This window comes from Chelonia mydas, chromosome 12 (genome assembly GCF_015237465.2).
Source record: "Chelonia mydas isolate rCheMyd1 chromosome 12, rCheMyd1.pri.v2, whole genome shotgun sequence".
Lineage (NCBI taxonomy): Eukaryota > Metazoa > Chordata > Testudines > Cheloniidae > Chelonia > Chelonia mydas.
Genome location: NC_051252.2, coordinates 7,112,760 through 7,131,914, shown reverse-complemented (window position 1 = coordinate 7,131,914; position 19,155 = coordinate 7,112,760). Strand labels below are relative to the sequence as shown.

General features: G+C 51.7%; 2 protein-coding genes and 1 long non-coding RNA gene across 12 annotated transcripts in view; 2 read left to right on the top strand and 1 right to left on the bottom strand.

Annotated features, from left to right (window-relative positions):
- Positions 1–219: 219 nt before the first annotated feature.
- Positions 220–2,945, top strand: LOC119563693 (C-C motif chemokine 17). The gene is made up of 3 exons (XM_037877814.2): positions 220–456; positions 1,820–1,934; positions 2,569–2,945. Exons 1-3 carry the CDS (start codon positions 390–392, stop codon positions 2,687–2,689), a joined length of 303 nt encoding a protein of 100 aa, XP_037733742.1. The 5' UTR covers positions 220–389; the 3' UTR covers positions 2,690–2,945.
- A 2,869-nt stretch (positions 2,946–5,814) lies between these two features.
- Positions 5,815–10,518, bottom strand: LOC122462576. Its single transcript, XR_006285236.1, has 3 exons — positions 10,365–10,518; positions 7,445–7,648; positions 5,815–7,315 (listed from the first exon to the last, which is right to left on the bottom strand). It is a non-coding gene; the product is annotated as an uncharacterized LOC122462576 (long non-coding RNA).
- Positions 10,519–11,197: 679 nt separating this feature from the next.
- The window catches only part of LOC114022691 (neural cell adhesion molecule 2), a 60,799-nt gene continuing 52,841 nt past the window's right edge, over positions 11,198–19,155 (top strand). For 2 of the 10 annotated variants that reach the window (XM_037877931.2, XM_043526322.1), the window contains exons 1-2: positions 11,211–11,621; positions 16,841–17,173. In XM_037877931.2, the coding sequence (XP_037733859.1) occupies positions 11,528–11,621; positions 16,841–17,173 (427 nt within the window). In that variant the 5' untranslated portion in view covers positions 11,211–11,527. Of the gene's footprint in view, positions 11,622–16,840; positions 17,174–19,155 lie in introns of all 10 variants that reach the window. The other 8 variants (XM_043526319.1, XM_043526320.1, XM_043526318.1 and 5 more) reach the window with 8 other exon arrangements.

The following is a 19,155-nucleotide window of genomic DNA, read 5'->3' as shown; positions in this document are numbered from 1 at the left end:
AACTGCCCAAAAAAGGGCTGGATACACCTTTTTGTGCAGGAAATCCAGGACTGGGAGTCTGTGGAGGTCACCCTGCAAGTGGTAGCCAAAGCTGGCAGAAGCCAGGCTCTCAGAACAGTAGCTAGTTTACTCAGAATGCAGAAGTGAGGTGTTCTGGTTTCCAGGGCTGTTCTCAGGGTTTCCTTCCTCATGAGTTAAAATCAGACACATTTTGTGGAATCTCTCCACACTTTCCGGGTTGGTTTTTCTCCTGAACTCTGCCACGTGGCTTGTGAAGGCAGCACAGACAGAATAAATTGCCTGCCTTTGCCTCCAAGATCTAACTTCACAGGTTCTTGGGGAAGAAAGGAACAGTTCTACAGCAGAAGACAACCCATTCCAAAGTCACCATGATCAGCCTGAGGACAGCTCTCCTAGCCGCCTTCATCCTGGGGGTTTCTTATCAATACGCAACAGGTAAGTAGGAACCTTGATACATGAGCAGAGGCCAGATCCTCAGCTGGTATAGACAGGAGTAGTTCCATTGAAATCTGTGGACCTATATCGATTTACTTCAGCCAAGGTTCTAGCCCCAAGTGTCTGGAATTAGGGACTTGGTGGCCTGCAGCCATGGTTTTTGTGAGGGTTATAGAAACCACCTTAGAGAATAATAGTAGAGAAAAATAGACTAGACATAATTCAGCCCTGAACTGAGCAGGTCCAGCTCTCAATGGAGTCAATGGAAATTGCTCCCACTTATGGCAGGGCTGAATATAACATTAAGATTTTATTCCTTCCTCTTTTATTAACGAGATTTGCATGTAAATAGGATCTGTGTTTAAGGGTTCATCTCCTCTTGCTGCTAGTCCCCCATTTGATTGCCATACTCCTCTTGTGACCTTATGATCATTCCCAGGGCAAGTAATTGTGACATGACAGACACAGGATTCTGACTTCAGATTGGGGTTACGCAGCAGCAGAGAGCAAGCTTTTAGGAAACAAAAATCTGTTTTCATGGAAGTGTCCTTAAGTACTAGAGAATAAAGGGAGGGAAAGCCAAAATAAGACATTTCAGCAAATTTGTTTCTAATGACTATAATGTACTGGATACTGTGTATTTGAACCACTGCCCCCTACAGCATGGAATTAGTTTTATTCAACTGTGTGTCATGTGTCCTATACTGCTAACAGTTAATGGAGAGTTTCCTTTAGTTTAAGTGCTAAACTAAAGGCTGGGCTTTTTTGAATCAGGAGAATCTGACCCACAGTTTCCAAAGTGACAAGTTAGTTTGGGTACCTGAAGTTCTGGGTAAACAAAGGGATACATTTTCCAGGGGTCTAGTTTTCAGATGTGGGGTGCTCAGCACTTTCTGAAAAGCAGGCCTCTTGAAGGCATCTCAAGTTGTGCACCCAAAACTGGAGACACTTGAAATCATTAGCCCGTCTGGAGAATCACAGCCAGAGCTGAGCTCAAACCAGCGTAGCTGTGAAATTCATTGTAGCCATAGTGCGTCTCAGAATGACACCAGTGAAGTACCAGGTGGCCCAGGTGTGTTCCCATATGCAGCTTTGCCATTCACTTTAACTTGCGCTTTCAGATTCAGGTCTCCAATACAGTAGCCAAAATGGACAGAGATTCTTAAACTTAACTGCCTTTGGTACCTGCATCTTAGCCTGGGAATTCCCACTCCTGTGGAGACTGTGTTTCAGCCACACTTTTCACCAGTTTAATGTAGTTTTTCTGAGGTGACTAAAAGGGAGAACAAAGACCCTGAGAAATCCCAATACCAGTCAGTTCTAACGCAATGGCTTTGGGATTAACTAACTCTCTCTTTCACAGCCAAATCGCCTACTCCCAAAGAATGCTGCTTTGATTACGTGACTGGAGCCATTCAGCTTGCTAAACTGGTGGATTTCTACAATACTCCCAGCGAGTGTCACTTACAAGCTGTTGTGTAAGTAAAGACCATTCCCTCCAGGGGCTGGTTGTCCTCCGACCCTGTTACAGCGCACCTCACTGGCAAGCCAGAGAGGGTGTCAGCTTGAGATGCCAGCTGTCACATCAGGTTACAGAGACCACAGGGTCACATGAAGCTCTTGTATACGGGAGGTTTTCTTTATAAAAAGAGAGGTTTCAGAGTAGCAGCCGTGTTAGTCTGTATCCGCAAAAAGAACAGGAGGACTTAGAGACTCACCAATTTATTTAAGCATATGCTTTCGTGAGCTACAGCTCACACTGTGTAATCTCCAGAAATGAGAAGTAATTTTGCTGCAGGGTATTATTGAAAGAAACAGCCTAGCAAGACTCAAGAGGGTGAGCTATCTGTATGAATAGCATAGCACTTATTAATACTAATTTGCATTATTATTGCATCTAAAGGCCCCAGTCTTGATCATGGCCGCAATGTGCCAGGCGCTGTAGATACGTATATAAATTATAGACCCTGCTCCAAAGAGTTTACAATCTAAATCGATAAGACAGACAAGGGTGTGGGAAACTGATGCAAGGAAAGGGAAGGGCAGGATGTTTCCAAATAAAAATACAAAGGCGCCCCTTTAAAATGAGCTCTCTTGCTTTTCCATTTGCAGGTTGGAGACCCGTGCTGACCGCAAGGTCTGTGCTGACCCCTCAAAGCCTTGGGTGAAGAGGGCAATCAAAATCTTGCAGGCAAAGAGGAAACAAACCTCACGTTCTGAGAACCACCAATAAACGCTCCACCCCAGACCCTACTGCCTCCCCTTGTCTCTGAACATTTCCTGTCTTCATTCCACATACCTCACTGGACTGTTCTTGTTTCAGCACTGACAGACAGATAGCTCAGCCCTGAGAGAGCGAGCTCTGTGCACTTACAGAAGGACACACTGTGCAGTACAGCCAGATACGTTGTGTTTCAGACTGTAAGTGGCCTTGCAAGAACACCCACAAGCTGTGACAGACGCACAAATAATAAAGCTTCATTGCTACACTCCAAGCGTTTGTGGTTTTTCATGCTCCTCACAGGTTGGCATTAACGGCTGGTCGGGCTGATTCATTGAAAGAGCCACAATCAGGAAGCCTCACTATGAGTGGGTGGACGGGGGGGACGGGGGGCTCCTTTCTGTCAAACTCCCAGCTCCAGCAGCAGGGGGCAGTGCTGCAGCTTATTGCCCTTGTGCACAGCAAATGAGGCCAGTAGGGGGCAGGCCAGGGGGTAGGAATTTAAAAAAAAAAAAAGCCACCACCCAATCAAAGGTAATTCCTCATGGCACGATATGCATGTGCCCTGGGCAACTGGCTCCCTTGTCAAAGAGGTGTTTGATCAAGGGAAGCTACAGATCAGTGAAATGCTGCCCGGCCTCCAGCTTCTCATCTCTGGCACCTGCCTTCAAACAGGGTGATGCAGAGTTTAGCCCAGTGGTTCTCAAACTCTTGTACTGGTGCCTCTGAGTGAGACCCCCCCCGTGTTATAGATTATAAATTAAAAACACTTTTTATATATTTAACATGCTGGAGGCAAAGAGGGGTTTGGGGTGGAGACTGGCAGCTCACGACCCCCCACGTAATAACCTCGCGATCCCCTGAGGGGTCCTGACCCCCAGTTTGAGAACCCCTGGTTTAGCCCAATCCTTCAACAGAGCCAGGGATATTCCCCATCTGTGACTACTTCACTGCCACTGCCGGACCATTTATTCTTATAGGTCCATCCTGCGTGTAGTCACAGGTTACCTCCATCCCCTTGGGAGTTACTGCTCTGCACTCATTTTGCACCCCCCAGTATCTCTCCACTGTTGGCCTCCACACAAAAGGAGGGGCTGCCATTTCTCCACAGGAGCGGCCCATGGGATTAGGGGGCCAGCAAAGCAGGTGGAACCCCAGGTAGAGGTGCACCATCACAGCTGTAAGGTAGCAGGCGCTGGCTTCCCTGTATAAGCCATGGGCCTGGGGTGGAGCCATAAAATCCTCTTAGTGCAATTCTGTGGCACGTGCCAAAAAGTTCATATAAACACACACACACACGGAAAAGGAGATTTTTGAATGCTCCAGCACTCAGCTGGGCAGTGAGATCTTTGCTAGCACAGCTGCTAAGGGTTACAGGTTGTCCCAGGTCACACAGTGGATCAGAGGCAAAACCAGGACTGGACGCTAAATCCCCTGACTCCCAGGCCAGCGCCCTATTCTTTGGGCTACACTGCCATCCTGTGGGCAAAGGGGGGAATTGAGCTCTTCCAGGAAGTGCTTAAGAATGAGGACACAGCCCCGCCGCTGACCCTCTTCCCCTCAGCTCCCTGGAAAGAGCCCTGCCCGTCAGCACCACATAGATAGAAACCCTGCCCCCACCTCAGCTTCATGGCTAAACCTGTCTCCCCCCAGCCCCTATTTGCTTGCTCTCACAACCTCAGTACATTTAGAAAGGATTTGGAGTGACAAAATGCGCGTGGAAAAAGAGACTCCCCAAGCCCCATAAGCACAGCAAGCTCACTGGGGCGCGTAGCCCAGAGGGAACGGCCCCTGATGGCCTCTCCGGGGGAGGCAGGTAGCATGCACGAGGGAGCGGAGCTGATAATGGAGGGAAAAGCAGCCCACACATGCCAGGAGCGCTACAGTCCAGCAAACAGAGATACATGAAGAGAAGAGTGAGGCGGGATTTGATAGCAGCCATCAACTGCCTGAAAGGGGGTTCCAAAGAGGATGGATCTAGGCTGTTCTCGGTGGTGGCAGATGACAGAACAAGGAGCAAGGGTCTCCACTTACAGTGGGGAAGGTCTACGTTGAATATTCGGAAACACTATTTCACTAGGCGGGTGGTGAAGCTCTGGAATGGGTTACCTAGGGAGATGGTGGAATGTCCCTCCTTAAAGGTTTTTAAGGCCCGGCTTGACAAAGCCCTGGCTGGGATGATTTAGTTGGTGTTGGTCCTGCTTTGAGCAGGGGGGGTTGGACTAGATGACCTCCTGAGGTCTCTTCCAACCCTAATCTTCTACGATTCTATGTATTAAAATCTCAGCATCGGTCAGGGGGTTGGAGCCTTAGTCTCAGGCCCTAAGCGCTCTGGGTTGTTTATTGAGCCATTCGAAGATCTTGGGCTGTATTCCGCTCTCAGGAACTGAACTGTGCTTGAAGTGCCTCATTCCATCCAAACTAGGCCCCAGGGCGGGTGTCGCACGGCAGAAGCATTCAGGGGTGTTGCGGGGGTGACCTTCTGTAAGTCATGATGGGCAGGGCTATGTCTGCATGCCACTCCCATTTTGCATGCCCTCCCAGCCCAGGCCCCAGAATAGCCCTGAGTTTATCATTCCATGGACAGGAGTGCTCCATGGAAAGGCAGGCGACCAAACTAGACAGGGGTGCTGGTGGCAGGGACCGAAGAGCAAGCGATTTTGCTCGTGAGCTTCCGCACAGAGAGCAGCAAACAGCAGGACACCGGGTGATTGGATCAGGGCCAGGCTGTGCTCCCTGTATCCTCTCCGAAAAGGGGCCAGGATGCAGTGTACACATCTGGGCGTGTCACCCAGGGAGGAGCTGCTGGTTTTGTTGCCTGAGCAATAGCCTCTACAGTGCTGCTTTGAAAACCCAGGACGACAACTCAGCAAATGAAGTCCACGGCCTGGGGCGGGAACAAACCAGTGGGCTCACTTTGGGGGGGTTGGACTATTTGCCCTGCTGATGGTACAGTCGCAACATGGGCGCCCACCCCCAGAGGCTGCTTCCACTCATTTTGGCCTGTAGCAATCAGTCTGCATTCGTGAGCCTCTGCTGCCCACATCAGGCCCTTCTAAAGTATAGCAGCCCGTTCTCATTCCTTGGCCCCCCCGCAGTCATGCTGACACCAGCCCCTTTCACATCTGTGACCCTCTGCTGCCCTCGTGCTTCCACTTCTCTCCCCTGATGTAAAGCTACAGAACGTCTTTCCAAACTTCCTCCAGCAGCTCCTAACCGAAGTCACAGGGCTCTGTGCTTCTGGCTTTGCATGTGACGGTAGAGAGAAGACCCAGGAAACGTGAGCTGCTGAGAACAGGATTTCCCCAGGGTCAATACACCGCAGGGGCGGGAACTGCCTCTCTGGTATTTAGTTCACTTTCACCGCTAACTTGGGGGCACCCTTTCTGCCCCAGCCACCTCCCACTCACCGCCTGTCCCCACTGAACTGTTTTATGACCCGGAGTGTTTACAGGCAGCTAGTTAAGCCCCGTTGACAAAGTGTATTTCAGACTGAGAAGCTACCCGACATTTAAGAATTCACAGGTCACTTGTTAACTTTCATTTTTACTTCAAAAACAAACAAACAATCGGGCTCCACTGGAGTCAGATTTGTCCCTTTCCTGTTGGTAAGGCATGTCCAGTCTGAAAGGCACCTGTGCAAATACCTTTTAAGGGTCCATGTTTGCCATCTCAGGGACCCACTATTAAATGTGCTCAGTTTACAATTAAAAACACGGGTTTGTTTCCCAGCTCCCAGGCCCGTAAACGGAGCCTGGGCTCTGAGAATGAAGCTGGGCCTTTTCCTCCTTATGCCTCATCGCCAGCACTAAAGGGCCCGCAGGCTCACTTATGCTCTCCCTGACACTTGTGCAGCAGTCCTATGGTCTTCTGTGCATTTGCACAAGTGTCACTGCTTGGAGCTTAGTAACCAATCTGGTAACGAGATGAGCTGGGTTTAGCAGGCACATGGAAGCTCACTGGCTGCTTGCCTTTTTGTCCTGGTTGCCATATTGTAACCCACACACCGCCGGGGTGTGGGGTTCTGTCCTATCTAGTGGTACAGAGACCCCTTAGAGAGAGATTATGAGTCTGCTCTACAGCCGTAGCTAAGAGCCATATGGCTTTTGGCTCATGCACTAAGCTCCAGATTCGATCCTGCCCGCTGACGACCAGGGTCTGTCGGTGTTACATTATCATGCCTGTCTCTCCTGCGCTCAGGTTCTTTCGAGCACTAGGAAGCCATAGAATGGTTTCGGGATAAGCGTGAAAAGGGAGGTAACTTTTCGGAAGTGCTGGTACTTCAGCCGAAAGGCACTGGCTGGGTTTTCTGATCAAAGCCAGTTCTTTCAGCCTTTCCCAGCACTGAGTCGCTAAAATGGGGATGATGCAATTTCCCACCATTCATTTTGCTGCTGTTGCAAAAAGCACCTTGCGCTCCTCGGCCACAATTGGCCCGGCTGTGAGTGAGCACATGACGTGTCTCCAGTAGAGTTGCACTAGCTTATGCCAGGGCTGAATGTTTCGCGGGTCATTGTCCAGGCTGAAGCAGTTGTTACATCCCCTGAAAGCTGCTGTGGACTACAAGGCTCCTGCAGATTCCTAGGGTGTCAGAGCAACCTCATGGTTGCTCTAACTTATGTTCTGCTTCCCATGGACCTTGGAAGTAGAGAATAAATTGCAGTGGGAATATGAATGGTGGGAATAATTGGGAATCAGGCCCCAAAAACCTGCATTGTAACCCCATGCTCTTAAAAAGCAAGGAAAGACTGGCCAACATTTTCATACCTGGGAGCCTCCAGTGTCCATATTCAGGCACGTAAATAAAGGCCTTTTCAGCAAGGGTGTGCAGGGAGGAAATGTAGAGCCATGCATGGAGCAGAAGGCGCTCACTTCCCTTAGCTCTTCCTAGATGAGGAAGGAAACGTGGACTGAATTTCTTGATCGGTGAATTTGCACAAAGGTTGATTTGCATCTAGCTCCTGTGGCAGACTGCAGGAAATGTAAAAATAGGCGAGAGCAATAGAGAGAGAGAGAGCGAGCGCATGCGCAAACTCAGGCCGGGCTAGGCAAGAACTTCCCCACACCATGGGCTAGTGGGCCTCAGGCTCACTGACTGGAGGGCGAACATGCAAGCATGAGTCTCCTCTTAGGGAAGTAGGGTTTATGCCCACAGCCACATGCCCCCACACCTGGGCCTCTCCTTCTTGATGACTGGGACCCCAGTGCCCAGCCTCTTTAGGCCCTAACTTGACAGGCTGGAGAGAGCCATGCTGCCATCGAATAGAGGTGCAGGGAGGCCAAGACTCATCACAGTGTGACTTGCTGGCCAAGCACTGGGATGGTCATGTTGTGCCATCACGTCACCTTGGACATTGATATGACAGCCTGAAAGAGGCAGCCCAATGCTGCATTAAGGCATCACGCCATGGAGGATTTGTGGCTCTCTCTGACCCAAAGTCACTTCTGTCTCTCCCCACCGTCACCCTCCATCCCCTCCACCCTGCTGTCCTGGCTTCCCACCCTGCACCCATGAGCCCTGCCACCTGCTCTCCATGCCCCACCTCAGCATCCACCTGCTGATGCATCCTCTTGGTCTTGCAGATTTTCATCCACCCTCAACTTCTGTCTTCTGAAGACACTCGCCCCCCACACATACCCCCATTCCCCCCTCCCTGCTCTGGGCTTGTCTGAGCTCCCCCGTAAGCCTGTCCATTAGAAAGCTTATGCCTACCGCATGCTTTCCCCCTTACCTCCCGCTGTCTCCCAGCAACCCCGCTCCACCTCACTCCACTTCCACTTCTCCGTGTTTCCTGCTCCCTGCCCTTTCTTCCCCACACTCCCCATCTCACTCAGCCTCTACAGCTGCTCCCTCCTCTCTCACCCACCCAGAACGAAGGTCTCAAGCTCCCATTCTCTGTTCCGGTTGCTTCTAGCCCTTTCCTGGCCAGCCTGCCCCAGTTTGCCCTTCTAAGTTCACTCCAACCATCACTTCTCTCTCTGTGGCTGTATGATGTGCCTAGTACCAAAACTTTCCATCCCCCTTTAACAGCCACTGGTTCCCTCATAAAACCCTCTCTTGACCCCTTTCCCCTCTCCAAGGACTGGCCCATTGCCTCCCTCTCCTTTTACCCAACTCCCTCACCATGCAGCTCACACCCTCTGCTTCGATATCTTCTCCTGCATCAGCTGCAGTCTGGCTCAGCCCATTCTGCTCACCCAAACTGCTCCCGAGAGTCCAATGAGCCTCTCTTGGCCAAATCTAAAAGCCTTTCTCTGTCATGGTCCTTGCTCGATCTGCGCCCTTTGCTATTGTTGGTCATTCCTTCATCCTCAGCTCCTCTGTGCTTTCCGGTTTCTCCTCTCTCCCCCTCCAACAGCAGCTGCTCCTGTGCTGCCAACAAGCCCCTTCCCCTCAGGGGCAGACCTATGCCGCGCCACACAGCCCCCCCCGCCCAACACCTCCCAACTTCCTATGGTCAGAGGCCCCTTAGACCCCCTATGCCTAGCGCCCCTCCAGACCCACCCACAAATGCACAGCACCCTGCACAACACCACCCCTGCGCACAGCCCCACCACAACTGCCCAGCACCCCCCACAGAACCCCCACTCCCTAGTGCCCCAACACACCCAGATCCTCCCCGCGCCTTCACAGCCCAACACCACCCCCCCCCCCCCGACACACTCCCCCAAGCCCTGCCTCCCAGCCGCACTCACTGGCCCTACTGGGAGGCGACTGCGTCTGCCGGGCTGAGCCGGCAGCACAGCCAGGGCCGGTCCCAGGGCCGGGAATCGCCCCGGCCCCTCGGGAGTGGCGCGATTAGCCAGGCGAGGGCCTGCCCGGCCGGGCTCCCTCAAGACGCACTTGCCGGGAGGGTCCCAGCCAAGCCCTCCACCCTGCCCCCACACACACACCTGGCTGAGACTGACCAGTCTCCTGCACCAGTCCCAAGCGGCTCAGCTCCAGGGGGACAGGTGGGGGCCCACAGGTGGTGGGAAGCAGAGACTGCCTGGAGCCGGAGGTGCCCTGGGGTCCAGTCAGGGGGCAGAGAGGAGCAGGGGTGTGGGGCCAGAGAGGAGCCCTTGGCCAGCCGGCAGGCAGGCTGAGAGGAGCAAGTGGTGGGCGGGGGGAGCCAGCGGGGTCTCGGGGCGCAGGGTAAGCAGAGCACGCCGGGGCCCCTTCTGAGCATGGGCCCGGCTCCGTGGCGCCACTGTAAACCCAGCACTGGCTCGCATCTCAACCTGTCGCTAAGACACCTCTTCCTGGATGTCCTGCCACCATCTCAAACTCACCTGACCTGAAAAACACCCTCACAGTCCATCCTTCCCTCTCAATACACACTGCCCACCCCCTCTTCCGAGCATCCCTTGTCTCGGACCTTCCCCTTTGCTCCTACCTTCTCCTCCTCTTGCTCCCCAGCCACCATCCTTCCTCCAGCCTCTCAAAATGCTGCTGCAGAAGTGCTCTTTCTCCCACTCATCCATCACGTTATTTCCCCCCTGTGGCAAGGCACCCCTTCTGCCTTGCCAGACTTAACGCTCCCTCCTCTGGCAGGGCAGGGCCCGGGGGAAATCAGCCACCCACTCTGGAGTGTGTCTGTCTTCCCTCTTCGGGGTTTGGTTCTCAGAGCCTTCCCAGCAGGCAGAGTGCTCCTCTGCCAAACAAAGGGGAAAAAGTCTATAATGCACCAAAACAAAAGGGGAATACCTTGCCTTGGCCCCCTCACTGAGGCAGGTGTTGTCCTGTCACTGGCCCCAGGGCACCAGTCCTTCCCCTAAACAGGCGCTGGGTTTTGGGTGTCTCCCCTATGGGGTGGGGTGCGGGCTCTACACTGGAGAAACCAATCCCCCTGCTGCCTTCAGCCTTGCAGCAGTTTATCTCTCCCCCGCCCCCGCAGGAGAGATTTTAACAGGTTTCAGGCAGCCCTTAATTGGACTCAGGTGTCCCTAATTGACCTGAAGTAACCCCTTCCCAGCTTGTAGGGAAAAGGCCCTTTAGCATTCTAGGGCTAACATAGCTGGTTCCCTAGCCCCTCCAGCAGCCGTCCGGCCTGACTGTGTCGTAATCCCTAAAGCCCAGACTCACACGGTTTTGTCTTCTACAAAAATTCGACACCTGCTGAATGTCTTGCCACCGACCCCAGTAGGAGCACAGATGTCGGGGTGGGCCTTCCAAGTGTCGAGAGGCAGCAGGCTCACTCAGGAAGCTGCCCTCAGTGCCGCCCAGAGGATTCGGGGGGCCTGGGGCAAAGCAATTTCGAGGGCCCCTTCCATAAAAAACAGTCGCAATACTCTAGTACTCTGCGGGGTCCGGGGGCCTGGGGCAAAGTGCCCCACTTGCCCCCTGCTCTGGGCAGCCCTGGCCCTCGCTACTAGATCCACACTTGTTTCGCAACATCTCCCTTTGAGTTGTCACTCCAGATACTCCTGATGTCACAGTGAGTGGGGGCACTAGACGTCACTCGAATCGCTGGGTGCGGGTTTCTAGGAGACATTACAGTGACCCGTGAAAGCCACTGCTGAAAATAACGTCCTCTTGGACAATTTTTGGCTCTCTCTTTGACCAAGCATGAAACTGCATACAGAACCTAGCGACAAATAGAACTAACGTACGAAATCATATGTGATAGCAAGGAACCAGTACAAGAGGAAGCATGTGAGTAAAAAGGGGAACTAACTGCGAGAAAAGGGGGGAGCGGAGAGACAGAGCAATCTCCAGAATAGTGGCAGGAGAGAGAGGCACTTGAGCATTCGCTGACATCCCAGGCTCAAGAAGTGAATATTCTGGTAGAGAGAGAGAGAGACAGCAAACCTCAGACTCAGCGAGTGGCTCATAGAAGGCCCTGTTGTACAGCGGCGGCTGCAGAGTCCATGTCAAGGAAGGACTACATTGTACAAGCCAACATGAGCCTCCAGCTGGCAAACATCTTTCTGCCTTTGCTCTTCCACCTTTGTCTGCGTGTGGGTGAGTTTCCCCTTTGAACGATGTGTTTTCATTGCGGTGTCAGAGTCAGGAGTCTCCATTGCTTGCAAAGTAAAAGCTTCTGAACGAAAGAAACCCAATAAAACCTTTTCTCCCAGGGTACTCACAGAAGCTCTGTAAGCGGGTGATACCCGAAGCACATGGGAACTGGCAGAGTGAATGGTGTGAGCCAATGACATACAGATTTCTGATTGTCTTTGGATTTGGGGGTTTTTCTCTTTGGAATTTTGGTTTGGCCATTTCAAAGAGTGCAGGATTAGATGCTTGAGCCGCCCCAATGTTCCCAACTTCTTTTTATCCTAGTTAGTTTGCCATCAACTTTAAAAAAGGGGGGGGGGTGGAATCACACATCTTTTTGAAAACTTTTGAACTTATTTTAGTCTGTACCAGCAACATAAATGAAAGAGATTGGAGATAAATATGACTATATATTTTTGAAAATTGGTTTTCTTGATGCATTTAACAACAACTTTTGTACGGTCAGTTTCACGGTTTCCCTTGCTTAGTTGTTTAGATCAATCAGATCCCGCGCAGGCACAAGGGTCTGCTTGTGTGGCGGTGATTCAGGATCATGGCTTTAGCCAGCTACCCTTGCAATTTGCATGGGTCTTTCACTTGGAAAAAACAAGCTCATTCGACTATAACCACAAAAACTGGTAGGGGAGACTCAGAGGCATGGGTAGTGCCTAAAAATACTCACACTTTATTTGTTTGTCCATTGACTAGGTTTCAAGTTGATTGTGTCTCTGTAAATCCAAGCAGCTGGAAAGGTGGGAATTGGATTTTTGGTATAGTTTTGTTGTGCAGGAACCATCTAACTCATACAATAAATACTATAAAGACATCTGAATATCATCTAAAATTGCAGAGCACATAATGTCTTTTTAGCTGCCAATTCTGTTTTAAGACACTAAGCAATTCAAAGGTTAATTACTATGGAATGAGTGATTTTTATACCGCAAAACGGTGCTTAGCTTATCTGCGTATTTCTGCCTTGTGAAGTATCTGGTGTCATGACACAAGTGGTGTCTGAACTTTCCTTTTCTGAGGGAAACTATCTGGGTTGTGAACTTACGTCATTTTATGCAGTCTGCATTCAATAAGCTTTCCTCCCATTCCAAAACTCCCCTGGATGGGAAACAAGGGCAGCATGGCCTGGCTGCATTGCTCCTTCCACCCACAGAGCTTGCACTTGGGGGAAAGGAGTCGGAAGGTACTGGTAGAGAATCATAAAAGCATAGGGCTGGAGGGGACCTTGAGAATTCATCAAGTCCAGCTCCCTATGCTGACTCAGGGCCAAGTAAACCTCGACCATCCTTGATAAGTGTTTGTCTAACCAATTCTTAAAAACCTCCAGGCACAGAGATTCTAAAACCTCCCTTGGAAGCCTAGTCCAGAGCTTAACTACCCGGATAGTTAGAAAGTTTTCCCGAGTATCTATCCTAAATCTCCCTTGCTGAGGATTAAGCCCTCTAGGCCTTGTCCTACCTGCAGTGCCCATGGAGAGCAATTGATCTCAGTTCTCTTTAAAACAGTTCTTAATATTTGAAGACTGGAGGTGGGCCTGAAAACAGTCTTCTTTTCTCAAGACTAAAAATACCCAGTTTTTTCAACCTTTCCTCCAGGGTCAGGTTTTCGAAACCTTCTATCATTTTTGTTGCTCTCCTCTGGACTCTGTCCACTTTGTCCACATCCTTCCTAAAGTGTGGTGCCCACTGCCCAGAACTGAACACAGAACTTCAGCTGGGGCCTCACCAGTGCTGAGTAGAGGGGGACAATTGCTCCTGTTACATATCTACTCCCCTTTGCAGGAGTGGCAAACTAATTAATGAGCTTGCACTGTCTGAGGGAGGGGTGTTGAGTGCAGGGGGAGTCCACAGTGCTGGACTGTGAGGGGGGAGGAGTGGAAGGCTGGGGGGAGAGACTGGAGCCAGGAGGTTGATAAGAGTGTGTTGGCGGTGTCTGGGGGGCGCGTGGGAAAGAGCTTTGCGACAGCAGCTGCAGGGGAGGGTGGGCGTGGAGCTGCTCGGTTTGCAGTGCTCGTAGCGCCTGGAGCGTGTCCACGTGGCGCTCCATAACGTTTAAAAGCCGCTCCGTGGCTTCGTTCTGGCGCGCCGCGTTCTCCTTTCGGTCCCTCTTCTCACTGTCCCGCCGCTCCTTGAATTCCTGTTTCCTGGCGGCAGAAAGTCCTCCTTAGTTCTTCTTGGCCACTTTCTAACTCTGCGCAGCCGTTCTGCCGCCGATAACAAACAGGGACGCTGGGCTCCCAAGGTCATCTCTGTGAAGTTTACACGCAACATTTTACAGAAGCAGTATTCTTAGCAACACACAGACCATGGATTCAGTGATTTAAAACACAGCCAGTCCTCAGACACCTGTCGCTACCTGGCTGACCCCAGGCAAGCACACAGGAGCCACAAGACCCCCAACATGGCGAGTAGCCACACGGGCAGGGGAAATCAGTGTTCCAGGACGCTGCTGTTCACTGGGCACGTGGCTCTTGGGGCGAGCCAGCACTGTAGGGGGGGCCTGATAATCATTCTTGTCCCCACACTTTCCACAGGCTGTGTTCATTATGGAAGATCTCTCGCTGCTGAGGGTGACCAGGGAATCAAGGAAGGGTCTTCTCCAAGCTTGCGGCTTCCACCCTGGCCCCTATGTGGCTCGCCTGTGTGCAGCAGTGGTCCCCCCCACCCCGCCCTGTGACAGCACAGTGGTGCGGGAAAGTTAACGTTAATGGGGCAAGAAACAAAACAGCTCTGCCAAGGAACCTGCGGCAGCAGATTGCCCAGTATCTCCATGAGAGTTTCCTGGAGATCTCGGAGGGAGATTCCCGTGAAGTGAGGGAGTCAATCAACACCCTGTTCCGCTGCTCAGACTAGGCATGTGGTGGGAAACAAGCCTGCTTCCTGCAACACTCCTACCCCCAATAACTCACTTCAGTGATTCTCAAAATCAGATCCACTTACCAGGGGCCTCCTCTCCTGTTTGCACTTTGCCAGTCTCTGACAGCTGTGACTGGCTCGGCTCCTCTGGGGTAGAGAAGAGCTCCTGGCTGCATGCATCTCTGACCTCCGAGTTGTCCTCTGCCTCTGGGTCCCCCTCCCCCTCCACAGCCTCGTCCAAGATTTCCTCCTCCTGGCTCGGTCCACTCTCGACTGGCACAGGAGCCAACAAAGTATCCACAGTGGCCTTTGCAGTGGAGATGGGGTCGCCGCCGAGTATCGTGTCCAGCTCTTTGTAGAACGGGCAGCTCGTGGGCACGGCACCTGAGCGGCGGTTTGCCTCCCGCGCCTTGTGGCAGGAGCTCCGCAGCTCCTTCACTTTGACCCTACGCTGCAATGTGTGCCGGTCATGGCCCCTTTCTATCATGCATCGTGAAATCTGTCCGTAGGTATCATAATTCCTATGGCGGTAGTGCAGCTGGGACTGGACAGCCTCCTCTCCCCAAATGCTGATGAGGTCCAGCAGCTCGGCATCGCTCCAAGCCGGGGATCGCCTGGTGCGTGGAGCAGGCCTGGTCACCTGGAAAGATGCACTGAGGCCACTGCACGCGTCACCGAGCAAACAGGAAGGGGACTTTCAAAATGCCAAAGGAATTCACAGTGTGGGGATAATGGTTGGTCACCTGAGGGCAGGGCAGGGAGTTCAAACCGACGTCCAGAGAGGCGAGAACAGGCATTGTGGGACACCTCCCGGAGGCCAATCAGTGCTGTACTCACCACGGTCTCTACACTAGACACGCCAGAAAGAAAGACACAGCGCAGAAAGCTGTACGTCTCTCATCGGGGGGGGGGTTTACAGCGCTGCAAGTGCGCCGTTTCTGCGCACGAAGGGGCTTGGCCGTGTGTGCCCCGCGGGAGTTACAGCGCAGAACGCTGCTTTACTGCGCAGACATTTGCCAGTGTAGGCGAGGCCCAACTCTGATCTTTGTGCCTCCTACTTATAATCACTGAAAATCTACCTTTCTGTAGTTAATAAATCTGTTTTATATTTTATCAAAAACCGTGTGGTTTTGGTTGCTCTCGCTCGCCGGGACGCACTGCCCAGGGCAGGTGGAGGGTTCAGGGCTCCCCTCAGCAGACCAGACTGACCTGCTCCAGCCCAGGCTCCTGGGCCCCGGCCCGCAGTCGCTGCTCCCCAAGGACTCTGCTGGCCCTGGCGTCAGATCCCCCCCACCTGGGCAGCTCTTACTGACTGTGAACAGCCAGCGCCCTGCACTGACCGATTCCTGCCTCTGACCTGGCCAGGAGGCAGGGCCATCGAAAGGGGTGGGGGGCCTTGTGGCAAGGGGGGGGCACAGCCCCCCAATTTTCTGTCTGGTCATCCACAGCCCCCACACCAGGAACAGGCTGGCGGTGCCCCGGTGTATAGGGGAAATGTAGACTCCCCCCTTGTGTCTTTCTTCTCCCACTCTTTGTTTAGACAGTGAGCTCCTCAGGGCAGGGACGGTCTCTTACAGTACGTACAGGGCCTACAACAGTGGGGCTCTACTGGTGGTTGAGGACTCTAGGTGCAATGGGAATAAATAATAACATGAACTGTCCTTTCCTTCCATCTCATACTTCCTTCCTACCTCATTTCCTTTCTCTTTGTCTATTTTACTTCCCCTTTCCTTAGGCCCCCTCCATCTTTCTATCCCTCTCCCCTGCTTTGCACACATTCTCTTTTTTCTCTCCCATCCGCTCTTTTCCACTCCCAGCTCTCTCTTTCCCTCAGTCTTCTCCCCCCTCCACCTTCCTTTTGTCTCCTGTCTCCCATCTCTATCTCCCTTCTTTGAACCCTCCCCCCCAAGTCTTTGTTTGGCCCATTGTTGTTGAGATTTGCCTCCCTGGAGCAGACATTCCACCTTGGGGCCTGCAGGCCCAATTCACTGCATCTGGGCTTCTCTCTAGATCCCTAGGAGCCACCCAGTGCTCTCTCGATGGCCTCAAGGAGCCCGTACAGCAGGCTGTAGCGAGTGGGGCAGGCCGGCTAACAATGCCAGTAGGGCAGGCCTGTGCAAACTGCCCAGTCTGAGCCCTCCCCACTCTGAACTTCATGCCATGGCCTTCAGTAGAGAGTTCATGCTCATGCACTTGGTTTCCTTATAGGGAAATGGAAACATTTTGCAGTGGATCATTTCCAAACAATTTTGTTTGATTTAATTCTTCCTTCGGTTGCAATAATTTCAAATAGTGACACTGAACTTTGTGTTTCAGGAGCTGCAGAAAATACTGCTGTTGTCTTTGATGTGAATCAGACGCCCCCTTGTATCCGTGCAATGGAAGGGTCAGAGTTCACCATCGAGTGTACATTCAACACAGACAATAATTCAGTCAAGTGGTTTGCTGCATGGAGTAAAACCAGAAACAATGTAACAGAAGAGGTGTGCCATAGAGCAGATCGAATCATATTATCAGCAGATAAAGAAGAGCGATCTCTTTCCCTCACTGTGAAGAAAGCCGACGTCACAGATTCTGGAACCTACGTGTGTGGGGTTGGGAACAAAAATGTGATATCTCCTGGGAATGGAACCGAAGTGACCATCGATGGTAAATACCAGCATTTCCTTCTCTGTTCCACAACACCCTTCTGGGGGAGCTCAGGACACTGGCCTTGTCCCAGAGAGCTGGGGCAGGTGGTGAAAAGGGCAGAGCTGTGGGCAAAACTGGGGGACATTCTGTGGTACGTACAATGGTCCTGATCCTGCATTCCACTGATTTCTGTGGGGGTTTTGTCTGCACAAGGAATGCAGGGTCAAGCCCCATATATTAAAAAACTGTTTTGAGATCGGGTGTGGGGGGAGGTTTCTAATTGGCTAAGCCTGTGATGCCTTACACACAACTTGAGAAACAAGGTGGGTGAGGGAATATCTTCTATTGGACCAACTGCTCTTGGTGAGAGAGACAAGCTTTCAAGCTTACACAGAGCTCGTCTTCAGCTCTTGAAAACTTACGTCTGGTCTACACGACAGACCTATGTCAGAATAACTACATTGCTCAGGGGTGTGAAAAATCCACACCCCTGAGCGACGTCATTAGTTACACCGACAGAACCTCCTGTGTAGACAGTGGTGCAGCTGTGCTGATGCAGTGTTTTCAGTGTAGACGTGCCCTTACTCAGAGTGTCCCAGGTAAATACAAGGTTGAATGGCTGGTTTAGTATAAGTAGTTAACACATTTCAAGGGACCATTCAAGGCGGGGTGGCCCGTTAACACTTCTGGGGTCATAGGACAAAAAGAGGGGTTAGGGGGTTACAGATTGTTGTAATAAGCCATAAATCCAGTGTCTGTTCAGTCCATGATTTTTAGTGTCTAGCAGAGTTATGAATTTAAGCTTCCAGGCTCGTCTTTTGAAAGTGTTGTGTAGGCTCCCTTTGAGGATGAGGACGACCCTGTATCTGACCTGTGAGAAGTGTTCCCCACAGGAGACAGGGTGGTTTTGTCTTGTATCATTTTCCTGTGTGATTGTCTGGTTTCACCCACATAGTTGTTGTTGGGGCATTTAGTGCGTGGGATGAGGTACCCCACAGGTTGTGATAGGCTTGTGTAGGATCTTGAAAGGTGTGTTGTGGGGGGTGTTGATCATTGTAGCAGTGGAGATATGTCCGCAGATTTTGCAGCTGTTGTTCTGGCAGGATCTGGTGCTGCTTTGAGTCGTCTCTCCTGGTCTGTGGGGAGCTTGCTTCTGATGTTGCCCTTGTAGAGGCTGGGGGGTTGTTTGAAGGTCAGAAGTGGGGGTTCAGGAAAGACTTTTCAGGATGTGGTCCCCATCGAGTCTGGGTTATAGTTGTTTGAGGATACCCAGTATGGGTTCCAGCATAGCGTGGTAGGTAGCAACTGGTGTGCAGTCAGAGGGGGTTTCATTTCTTTCTTCAAGCATGTGCTCTCAGGGTACTTGGACAGCCCATTCTAGGATGCAATCTAGTAGAATGCCCTGAGTTGGTGCAGGTGGTTTATAATGCGTTAAGGTGTGTATCCCAGACTTTCTCCTAGGAGCGTATTCTGTGCTATCTGAATGCCTGGTTGTAGATTACAGATTTCTTGGTTGTTTGGGGTGGTTATGGGGTTTATGAAGGGAGCGAGGTATGGTGATCTGTGGGTTTCTTGTCTAGGGTTGTCTGTAGGGTTCCATTGTTGAACCTGATGGTGGTGTCCAGGAAGTTGATGCTAGTGTGGGAGTGTTCCACAGAGTTTAATGTCTGGCTGTCCAGGTGGTGGTTGTTGAAGTTGCGGTGGAAATCTATGCAGGAGTTTAAGCATTGCATTTTGCTGTGATGCTGGGAGGACCTCTCCCAGACCTGAGGAAGAGCTCTATGTAGCTCGGAAGCTCATCTCTCTCACCAACAGAAGTTGGTCCAATAATAGCTATTACCTCACCCACCTTGTCGCTCTAATATCCTGGGACTGACACAGCTACAGTGCACTCAACTTGATGGCATTTCTCTTTGTCTGTGACACAATAATTTGGAACACCGCAGCCCATCAACTCCAAAATTTCAGGGAGTATTGAAGGCATCACTGGGCAGAACTCT